The sequence below is a fragment of the Sesamum indicum genome, linkage group LG15 (assembly GCF_000512975.1).
Source record: "Sesamum indicum cultivar Zhongzhi No. 13 linkage group LG15, S_indicum_v1.0, whole genome shotgun sequence".
NCBI classification, from domain to species: Eukaryota; Viridiplantae; Streptophyta; class Magnoliopsida; order Lamiales; family Pedaliaceae; genus Sesamum; species Sesamum indicum.
This window is the reverse complement of record NC_026159.1, coordinates 6,914,684-6,927,390: the sequence shown is the minus strand read 5'-3', so window position 1 is coordinate 6,927,390 and position 12,707 is coordinate 6,914,684. Positions and strand designations below refer to the sequence as shown.

The 12,707-nt window shown below is 30.7% G+C and overlaps 1 protein-coding gene across 1 annotated transcript; it reads left to right on the top strand.

The window, feature by feature from the left end:
* On the top strand, positions 10,752-11,694 carry LOC105178119 (RING-H2 finger protein ATL78). Its single transcript, XM_011101490.2, has one exon. It carries the CDS (start codon positions 10,800-10,802, stop codon positions 11,475-11,477), a length of 678 nt encoding a protein of 225 aa, XP_011099792.1. The 5' UTR covers positions 10,752-10,799; the 3' UTR covers positions 11,478-11,694.

Below are 12,707 nucleotides of genomic sequence, written 5' to 3'. Positions count from 1 at the left end.
GAAAACTCAAATTGAAGGTATGTAAATGTTCATATTGAAGATAGGATTCGAATAGTACCATTGGCCGTTGAAAATTCGTCCGGACGGCGAAATAAGTTTCCGGCGAAAAAGGGGCGAAAATCCCCACTTTTTTTTAATTTGTTAATTAATTTTAATTATATTAGTTAAAATATAATTTAGTTAATTAAGAATATTTTAAATAATTATAATAATTAAATATTTTGGCTAATTAATAATAATTATTGTAATTAAATATATATTTTAATTAATTAAAAATATTAGTTAGATTTAATAATTAAAAAATACAAAATTATTTGAATTTAAATATAATTTAATTTAATATTTTAATTTAAATTTAATTTATTTTTTAAGGTGAGAAATGACAAAAATAATACATAAAACAAGCAAAAAACCCCTTTATATGTTATATAGACCCATATAGGGGTACTTTGGTCCAAAAAATCATTAAATATCAACCTAAACCGCAGAAAAAGACTGCCAAACGCAGCATACACACGTCTTCTCCACTTCCCGTTAATTGCTAACAGAATGGGGGTTTTTTGCTGACTAAAACAAAACAGGAGGGGGGTTTTAGCCTATTCTGAAAATAGGGGGTGCTTTTTGTAGACTTTTTAAAATATAGGGAATTTTTATGCATTTTGTCCTTTCTTTTTGTAGTGACATAAACACGCATACATATATATATATATATGAGTGGGATTGTTTTTCCAAGAAGAGAGTGTGTTCTTAAAGACAAATGCCCTTGAGAAAACATTACAGTTGCGACGAAATGGATCAACTGCAGAGAAGATTTAATATGAACAAAATCTACAAAGCCCTTTGTTCTAAGTTCCATTTTGTACTAAACTGATCTCTTAGTAAATTGGATTGTGGAGGTGACAATGAAATGAGGTAGTTTCTGGTTCTTATGTTTGAGATGTGCAAATGCATTCACCATTCCTACCACCCTCATCACTCTAATTTTACTTGAAGTCACTCTTTAACTCTCTCTCTCTTCCCTTTCTCTCTCATTAATTAAATATGATGGGCTATATGAGTCATTCTTGCAAAAGGATCAAACTACCTCCCCATAAAAGTAAAATATTCAAATAGGATCAAAATCTACATGCTTTTGGCCAAGTTGGGTTTCGCCCTGACTGAGTTGATCAGATAACCAGGAGCAAATATCATTGATCACTCTGTATTTCAGAGTTCGAGATAATGCTACGCGGATCTGTAATAGGGATATCTGGTCTTACAAGTATCCACAATTATTTTAGGCCATGGTACGATATTTATTACTTTCAGTCTTGTATTATAAGCTTTTCTTTCGATTTCATGAACTATCTTAAGCATACGAGGATTTTGTTGGGGACTATCTAGTGAGCCTGACGATCTCTTTCTTTTTTAGGCGCCCCAACGCCTGATCTAAACTACCCTCGGGATATCTCAGCACCCGACCCGATCCAAAATGTGTTATTGTTCTTATTTTTTTCTTTGAGATGTCATGAAACAAGCCATAATTTTCTAAAATGCACAGTATGTTTTCATTTAAAACAGTGATTTGACAATATCAACTTACAACAACTATTTTTAAATATTATATCGTAAAATCATAGAAAGCTCGATCTCATTTTTTCTTTTAAACTTTTATTAAATTTGTATCAGATCGTACTAGATGGATGGTTTGGATAGGGAGTGTGTTATTTACTCCTGATCATGACCATGCTCTTTAAAATTTCAACCCAACCCACTTAATTTTGGGTTGGGCTGAGTTTAATATTTTTAATACAAAATCAATATAATTTTATTTAAATAAACTTAAATAGATTATGAGTTCTAAATAAATTTTGATGGGTTTTAAATGCGTTTTTCATATTTAATTTTTTATTAGTCAACCAAAAGTTATTTTTAATAATATAATAAAATTAATCAAACATATAAGTATAATCATGAATTCGCTGTATTTCAATAATTGCAAATGGATAGCTCCCCCACCGAATTTGGAGAGATTTAACTCTATCCACCGGTTTGGGGGGGTTGCCTATAAGTAGCAGGCCCCCTCAACCATAAAGGTACTACAACAAAAATTACCATTAGTTACAATATTAATGGTTTGGTTAAAAATCATAATAAATAATTATTATTAACCATAGATTAAATAAATTGATGCAAAAAAATAAGCTTTTTCATAATGAAAAAAATTATTTACCACAACTAAAAATCATGGTAAAAATATTTAAACCATGAGAAATATTTTAGTCACCTTAGTAAAAATCAAGGACAACAATCATTGTGTAGCCGTGATCAATGACTATTTGTTATGAAAATTTAATATTAACTATAACAATTAACCATAATAAATGTTATAATTTTTTGGAAAAGAAATCTTTAATTTTTACACTCCCGTACTTAACCTCGCACTCCAGTACATTTACTCGCTTTATTGCTTTTCGATTTTATTCATTGGAATGCTAATTTTAGCATCAAATTGTCACCAATCTTTTGCAGATTCTTATTCCTAAAATCTTGCAAACTAATGTCTCAAAAAACCTCAAATTGGACCATTTGAACTGACATTATTTTGCTGAGATCAACTCCCATAATTCGTCCTAGGTAATTATGAGGTTTCCGTACAATTATCAGATATATGGAACCATGCACACTATCTACGTTATCTGATGTGTTTTTGTGCTTACCAGAAAGTCAAAAGTCGAAATATACAATGGAATGCAAGAAATAAGGAGTCTGACGTGTTCTTTTTCTTCAGCAAATACCTATTTATGTCAACAGGAAAATGATTTTCCACTAAGTCCGAATGCCCCATGTAATGATAAGTATTCAATTTCTGAGTAGGGAGCAGTTGGGCAGGATGATATATTGCAAACTTTTTTAAATTATTATATATATTTGTTATGTAATTTTTATCTAATTGTCCTCTGTTAAGTGAAACATTCAATTTACCCCCTGTTATAGGGGAAACGAGCAAAGCCCCATGTGAAAAACAGAATAACAAATTGTTCTCTGTGTTTTAAAAAATAAAACAAATTAGGTAGGAGGTATAATTTACTTCATTTTTCAAAATACAATAGGGTAAATTGCATCTAACCCGAGTAAATCAGTAGTTCATTATCTCATACACTCCAAAATATTATCAGCTTTTTCGAAAAGAGCACATAAAGAACTCATAGAGTTTAGAGTATGGATATGGATGAAGATACATGTTACTTTCTCTTAACAGACGAATGACTCATAGTCGAATTTAAAAGGAGGTTAGATCCATTCGTGATTCGAGACATGTTGAAATGAATTCATTCATAATGCAAGATACATCAAAAGAGATGTATTCATAATTCAAATCTTACAATATCTATAAAATTGATATTTCGCTGCTCGCATCAATTTATATTTTTATGTGGCAGCTATTTGTAATAATTTGGGCAGGGTATTGAAAGTGGTCATATGATTTGAGTTGTATGAATAAAAAGTATAATTACATCTCCCCATTAACGTGATTTTTCACAAGCTTTTAATTCAAGCTTGGAAGTGGTCCAACTCCTCCCACTTACACTTGTGGTAAAGTTCTGGAGAAGGTGGCAATCATGGTTCCATCATGTCAATAGAGCGTACGGCTAAGTACAACCTAGGATCCTCAGAATCCATCCCTATTTGTGTTTTTTTTTTTTTTTTTTGTTCCAAGTTGTCGTACACTTTTATTTTAATAGTACATGTGTATGCAACATTATCCTTCCTCGCTTCTCCCAATGTAAATTTCTACTGTTTCCAAATCCATCCATTAGTTTTTGTTTTTGGATTAGCACAAATTCTAAAATACAACTTTGTATAATTAAATTATTAGATACTTCTACATTTGAGTATTCATGAAACAAAAAAGGAAAATGAAAATGGATGTCATATTTACTATGAAAAATAATATTAGTAATAAAATATTAGGTAATAGTTTTAAAATTATTATCAAAGATATATTTTAAGTGATAATAATTTTGATATTAGTGACAAGAATCGTACATTAAGTTTTCTCTATAAACCATTAGTGGTAATGACAAATTAGCGGCACAATAATTATGTTTATTATCACTAAATATGTGTACTTAATTGGAATTAAAAACATTTTACTCTCTATGTTATTTTTAATGTTAAAAAAATTATCCTATAATAGAAAAATAGCAAAAAAAACTCCAATGATATTAAAAATATAGCAAAATGCCCCTCTAGAATAAAAATCGCGTACACGCCTGTTATGTGGCTATTTTACCTCAATTTGTCTATCAATGACAGAATTGTCTCTTATTTAATAAAATATATATTAATAGTTTTATATGTATAATATATATTATTTATTTTATATGTAAATATTTATACATGTGAATATACACATTATAAGTGGGTTTACAGGTCAGAGGAACGGAAGAGGTGCGGCGACGGTGTAAGGGATTTGTTTGTTGAAATTGGTTGGGGGGTGGGGGGCAAAGGTGGAGGGTTGGGGTCTTGGGGGGTTTTCTTGCTGAACTATCTGGGGAGGGAAGATGGTGCTGGGGGCGAAGAGGGGGAGGCAAAGGTGGTGGTCGGCCGCGTTTTGGGGGCGAAGGAGGTGGTCGACGACGGTCATGGGGAAGGGAAGAAGACGGTGTTGGGGGCGAAGGGGCGCGGCGCGAATGAGGTGCCGTGGCGACGGGAGGAAGATGGTGCGGTGGACGCAGAAGCAGGTGGGAAGATGGGGATGGTGGCTGCACCAAGGGGCGGGAAGGGGGCACTGCTGTGTTGGTGGGTGAACGGGAGAAGGTGGGTTTGCTTGGTCGGCGGCGTGCTCGTCGAAGGTGGGGGGTGGGGATGTATATTTTATTAAAATATATTTATGTATTATTATTGAATATATATTTTACTTATAAATATATAATTTTATAAGATAAAAAATATTAATTTTTATCAATAAAATCTGACCATAATTTTAATCAGGTAAGATATGATAGTTTATAATTAAGGATATAAATATAATTATTTAATTAAAAATTTAAAAAAAAACCGACGTGTGTGTCGCACTTTTATTCATGTTCAATGATATATTTTTAAGATTATAGGGTTTTTTTTTTGTCATTTTTTCTATTACAGAGAGATTTTTTGAATATTAAAAATAACACAAGGGGAAAAAATGCATTTAACCTTACTGAATTGTTTATAATGACAACTTATATATAATTCCGTTATAGTTAAGTAAATATTGTCACTATTAAAAATTATGAAAATTATTGTAGTAATAATATGAAATTCTTATCACTTAATACGTATAATTAATGGATAATTTTAATATTATTACTTAATTTTTCATCACTAAAATTTTCTCACTTTTTTTTTGTGTTGTAATTTTAGTCCTGTAAATACAAAAGATTGCAATTCTAATTTTATTAAAATTAATTTTGACAATCTGATTATACAATTAAAAAATTGACAATTTGAGGCTAATTCTGCCCCTATAGCCCCAAATTAACAAATCACGTGCACAACACATGCCTATTTTAGCCCACTTATGAATTTTCAACTAGAATTGCCATCAAATTGACATTTTTTTTTAATTGTAGGACCAAATTATCAAAATTAATTTTAATAGGACCGAAATTGCTACCCCTAATACTTACATGACTAAATTTATCCTCACTATAACAAAATATAATATTAATGATAAAACATTATATAATAATTTAAAATTTTCCGCTAAAAATATATTTTATGTGACATTAATTTTAATCTTGTCACGATATAATTATTAATGACAATAATTATACATAAAATTGTCATTATAGATAATTTTTTTATATTATTAATTATACCTAGTTGTGATACTTACATGGGATAGAAAATTATTTTCATTTAAAATATATATATATATATATATATATATTTACTAGTAATATTAATGTCATCATTTAAAAAAAAGAAAGGGTATGCTATTGCTGATAAGGCAACTCTACATGTTTACTTTAAAGATGGGATCAATAAAAAATATGATTGAAGTTGTATTACACGTGTGGTATGATTATTTAATAAAATTATTTTTATTTATTTTATTGTATTGAAAATGTGATTGAGATAAGTGATCATATAATATATTGTTTACTCTATGCGATTATTTTAAGTGATATTAGGCAAAATTCCCAAATTGACCCTATTTTTTTAATTTTTAGAATCCCAAACAAGCGCAAGTTAGTAATATGTATAAATAGTAGAGGCTAAATGAGTAAAATGGTGTTTCGGGCACTAATTGCCAATATGAATTATTCGCCAGAACCACCTTTATCATACAAATAACATGAACAGTGTTGGACTTCAATAACACAAAGTAAAAATAGAATTAGCCTACACTATTAATCTAATACAAACTACTCTGACAACCCAAAGATGGTGAAAACAATATAATACTAACTAAATATTTGCAATTGTCCCACCACCAAAATCCATCATCTATCTCACTGTGTGTAGTGTGTGAAAGTGAGAGAGGCCATTAGTATCACTCTCCAATGTTTATAAAGGAATGTGCTAACATGGGGATATGCATATGGGACCCTATCAATTATGTATACTTTTGTGATAATGTACATGAAAAGAATAATGAGTTTCTCATGATTATATATATATGGGCTCAAAGGGGTCTTATTCAAAGGCTTTTATTAGTTGAGGCACTTGGTGCTTTGAGCCTCATCCCATGCACATGCTTCGATGTTGGGATCTTATAATATATTTATTTATTTTAATTTTGATTTATCAATATTGAATGTTTCCAACTACTGCCTATGATTGTTGTATGGATTCATGATCCTGATCAAATGAAACAAGGTTTTTCCTTTTGTACCAACAATGCATGCCCAAGGCTTAACTCATAACTAATCATAATTAGTGTAATTTTTAGGATAGATTGCAGCCAATTTTTTTAAAATTTGATATAATTATAAATATATTCTTATTGTTCGAAAATTTATAAGTATTCCCTGATTTTAACGTACGTAACGACGAGCTCATTCCGTTATGTTCTTATCCAATTTTTGTAGTGAACTGCCCAAAATACATTTTTAAATTATGAATGATATATAATTTCATATACTTTTCAGAATTTGACAAAGTATGTTTTATGAACTAATATCTCAACAAATTATTTACTTTACCCACCTCAAAAGTTTTCTTTTATATTTCTTTCAAATGTTTTATTTTTCTAAAAAAATAAAAATAAGGGTAAATTAGTAATTTTTACCTCATTATCTAAGGACAACATAATTATTTTTTACATGAGAGGTATTTATAATTATACCAAAACTAAGAAAAAGTAGTGATAATTTATCCCAATTTTTATTTACATCGACCTATGCGTACTATAAGAACATTCTAAGCTATTATTTTATTTTATTTTTTTTGCAATTTCATCCTTTCAGCATATTCCGATCACTTTTTCCTATCAAAAAAGGTCCACTCAAAATGAGTATTTGACTAAATTACCCTTCAAATAGTTACAAATCAAATTGATCGATGCCTTTTTAAACCCAATGTCAAAATAGTTCCTCCTAAGTGTTGCATTTTGACCACTAATTGGGAGGCAGCTAGCTTCACCATTTTGACCATTAACTATTTTTAGTGTCAACTTCATGTACCACTCTTTGTCACTAAGTCCTACCAGTGACAAGGAGTTAGAATCATGAAATTTATTATTATGATAAAATAAAAATTCTCCATCATCATTTAACGATTTAGTTGCTAATTTTCATGTACGTCTGTCGAACAACATTCTCTATTGTAAATTCTATTACATCTTCTACTCCATTCGACATACACACGTCACATATATAAAAAAAAATTCTTAAATAAAATACATGATATCATATTTGTACACATAATTTATATACATCGAATAGGATAGAAGATAGAATAGAGTTTATAACAAAAAATTCAATCCGTGTTTTTCCGTACCCATCAAAACATCATAAAAGGTTACAAACTTAAAATTATTATATGATCTTGACATAATCGGGTAGGTCAATGAGATAACAAAAGATCCTTGAAACATCGGAATCTAGGATCCTGCAATCAAAATCTACCACGTGAATAATCAAACACTAAACACTAAGATCAATTGAATTAATAATTGCAGTATTAATGCAAACAACCTTAATTAATTTATTAATGTCCTTTCTCGTAGGTAATGTAATCCAGCTGCCAACAAAGAGATAGGGTAGAATTTTGATTCTATATTTTTTTTTAATTTTTATGATTTTAGTCATTTTTTTTTTGGAGTTCACCATTCTTATTGAAAAAATACATGTGCCTCTCACGTGATATTCTAAAATTAGGACTTTTGTTCCTATTAGTCCCATTTATGCTGTTATATGTTTTTGTCATTTAACATTTTAGGGTATTATTTTGATCTTACATCTTTTTAATATTTGATTTCAGTTCTTTTTTCACCGGAGTTCATCCTTTTCGTTGGTGGAGGTGAACTCTGACAGATAAAAGAACTAAAATTTTAAAAATTAAAATGATGTAGAACTAAAATGTAATCTTAAAAAGTTTAAAGGACAAAATATCAAATGATTTAAGTTATGGGATCAAAAATATATTTAATCCAACTTATAATTATGTCCAGCGTCATAGGATGATATAAAGTACTTTTACATGTAACTTTGATGAAGATAAACTGAAGGAAATCAGCCCTTTTTAACCTTATACGACTCCCGATAGGGAGCAGATCGGACCAAGTTGTTTCATTGTTTATAATTATTGAGAATTTTGAGGATCTAATTAATTAATGTTTTAAGTACATACCGTAATTAACTTTAGTTATAAGCCACAAGAAATTAATTAAATATCAACCCTTTTGGATTACAATTGTAATTTGTGGCTAATTAATCAGTACTATTGTCTTTGCTGTTTTGTCGTAAGAGGGACAAGATTATAACGGATCGTTATGGGACCATTTTCACACTTAAGTAGATCAGTTCAGTTGTAATAAATTAAGTACCAATTACGTACAGTAACTTTAATCTAGAAGAACATGAATTATATTAATTAATGATGAAGAAAAAAGAAAAGAAAATCTCTAGACACATATATGAATTGTAGCAGTGATTAATGCATCATGGATTTCAGATTAGTGAAGCCACTATAAGAATTATAATATTTAACTATAGTTAATTATTATGATTAATAATAAATAGCAGTAGCAAATAGTTATTGTTCACGATCACACAATGGTTGTTATCTGTGATTTTTGTGAGGGTGGCTAAATATAACATATGATGGATACAATACAGTTATATTCATCTAACAATTATACAATTATAGTCATTTACATAAATATTTGACGTAACGCCCACAAAAATTCAAAATTTTAGTATGAATTAATTAACATACAATACCTGCGAAAAGTCTCAAAAGTCAGGGGAAAAAAATTTAAATAAACATAACAAGACAAAGTTGGAGATGGAATAAAGGGAAACAATATAGTAATTAAAGCAAAGATGTTATGTTAAAGAGAAATTAAATGATGGTACGTAGGTAAAGAATTGGTAAACCTTTTCCACTTTTTGTGCAGCCCTTTATATCTGTTGCATCAAAGTTAATGGAAATCAGACAAGCAAGCTGGGGATCATTTAAAAACTTAAGTCTGAATTAATTTCCACTCTGGCAGTCGGGACATTGGACGAGGAAAAAAGCAGCCAACAATGAAATATATATTAATGTATAATTTTAGTACAACATTATCAAAATCAGGAAACTTCAAGGACCCTTCTCAAGAGTCCGGCCGGGCCCCAGACAGCATTTTGAGGAAAGAGATAGAGAAGCCGACATGGCGATGTAAGGTTCGCAGAGAGTGGTGGGGTTGGATTAGACACTCCACATTAAAATAGAAAAGACATAGTGGAGGATCCAAATTCATCTGAGAGATGAATGAATGTGTATTGTCATTGTTTTAAGACTTTGTCACAGATTTCCTCTCCAACCTGTTCAGATTTAAGTTGCACATAAATCTCTCTCTCTCTCTCTCTCTCTATATATATATATATATATATAAGTATAAATTTTTTAAATTTGAAGCTATTTTATGAATAGGGTTCTCACTTATTTGATGTGGGTATTATTGTTTTCTATTGGTTTTAGTTCATCAATACTACAATAAAATGGTTTAATATTTCGAGAAAAAATAACATTGAATTAATTAATAAGTAAAATTCTCATTGCTAATCTATATTATTTAATACAAGAAATTTTACTGAATAATTAACTCGACTCTAATTTCAGCATTAATTTTTTCGTAGTTATTGAATCATTTCCTTATAGTGCAATTTTTATATTTATTTTTAATTAATTTTCATATTATTTTTTTCCTCTCCGGATGGGATACTTTTATCTTCCTAATATATTAGTGTTTTTCTTTTTGTATTAAGTTATTATTTTGTATATACTTTTACAAATTTGTTTATTTATAAGAATTTTGAATAAAAAAATAATATATATAATTTATATTAAATAACTTTAAAAAATATGCAAATATATACATAGAGAATTAATATAAATTTTCATTAATCCCTTTTTATTTCTTAAAAGACATTTCGAGGTGGCCTCAACTTGGGGAGTATCTCAAACATATGATAATGAAGAGTTGGCAACTATGGTACATTATTATTTAATGAATACTATAAAAAGTTGAACCCCACCAATACTTGCTTTCTCTTCCTATAAATCCACACACTCACAACCACCTCCAAGGGAAAATTATCTCCAAGAAACCAAACCAAACAATGGCTGCATCCACTTCACTCTCCTCATTCTCAACTTCCATACTTGAAGAATTGATGATCTTCAACAATTTCCACCCAAGAAGACTATTACTCCACAACCCTTTATACAACTCTCCTCCCCACCCAGCCCCACCACCCGCATCCCATAATAACCCTACAGAACTTCGAGATACCAACACCTTCGACACCAACGTCGTCATGGTCCTATCCGTCCTATTATGCGCCCTAATTTGCTCACTTGGCCTCAACTCCATAATAAGATGTGCCCTAAGGTGCTCAACCTTAGTGGCAGCCGACTCCAGCCAAACCGGCCAATCCGCCCGTCTAGCCAACACGGGCATCAAGAAAAAGGCCCTCAAGACATTCCCCGTCATAAGCTATGCAGCTGATCTCAAGCAGCCAGGGCTGGACACCGAGTGCGCCATCTGCCTGTCGGATTTCGCGGCCGGTGAACGCGTCAGGGTTCTACCTAAGTGCCACCACGGCTTCCACGTGCGATGCATCGATAAGTGGCTCAACTCGCACTCGTCCTGCCCTACTTGCAGGCACTGCCTCATTGAAACTTGCAACAAAATTGTGGAGGCTGCTAGCACGTCGGCTACGGTACCACATCAAGAAGTCGTTGTAAGGATGGAACCACTGCAGCCAGAAGGTTTTATTCGAAATTATGAAAATTAGCTACCAAAATCAATTAGTATAATGCTAGATTTGTGTCATATAGTAGATGGGATTGATTAAGCCTTTCCTCTCTCTCTTTCTTTTTTCCCTTCTTCTTTATTTATTTATTTATTTTCTTTTTAGAAACTATCTTAGGTGGAAATTAAAGTGGTAGCATCTATGGGCCAACTATGTACTCCTAAGTGTATATATATATATATATAATTAAGGTTTTCTTTCAGCTGTACGGCTGTTGATTAATGATGATTCAGCAGTTATATATATATTGAGGAAAAAAAAATGGTGCCAACGTCCACGTCAAAGTGTATTAAAATGTTGTAATAATTAAGTGAAACCCTCAAAATGTTTGGAAAATTTGAACCACATTTAATTTATGAAGGACTAAATGGAAAAAATGTGTATGTATATAGGTGATAAAAATGTTGTCTGACTCAACACTCACCTGAGATGTAAGAGGGACAACTTGGAAGACATTCTTGTAAAAGGAAAGTCCACTCAAGTAGGATTAGCCATTCATGTTCAATTCAAGAGTCAAATTGGATTAATGTTGTGATGGTATTAATTAGAGGCGCCTTAACCAATAATTGCTTGATTAATCATGAGTTGGAGATGTGTGTGTGTATTTCACATTTTTTAATACGATGTGACGGGATCAATGTCCCACTACGTGATGTATTATTCGTTGTTTTATATATATATGAGCCATGCACGCAATTTTGTTTAGAAAAAACGCATGGCTATAGCGAGGACAATATAAGAAAATGGCTCGATAAGTATGAAAAAAATCAGCGCCGAGTTAATTAGTAAGTAAAATTTTCAATGTCAATCTACATTATATATTACAATAAATTTTCTTGCCAATGAATCTACCAATGAAAAATATTTGCCAACAAATTCAGCAACGAACAATTTAAAATATATTTTTTAAATAATATAGATTAGCAACGAGAAGATTATTTATTAATTAATTCGACGCTGAATTTTGCATGAAAATATTTCAACTATTTTCTTGAATGCATGGAACTTTATAAATTACTCAAACTTTTGGTGGCGTGACAAAATTAATAATGGATTTAATTATAATAAGTATTAATGTAGTGACATTGTTTCCATTAATTAAACGTCCTTTTCTGAACTGATCATAGAAATCTATATCTGGTTTGTGTGTGCAACGATCATAATAATGTTCTGAGTTCTTTAATTTTGTGGATAAAATCAGAAAGGGAAAGA

Excerpts from the sequence above, each read along its gene's own strand:
- LOC105178119 (XM_011101490.2), top strand. The coding sequence starts at position 10,800 with ATGGCTGCATCCACTTCACTCTCCTCATTCTCAACTTCCATACTTGAA.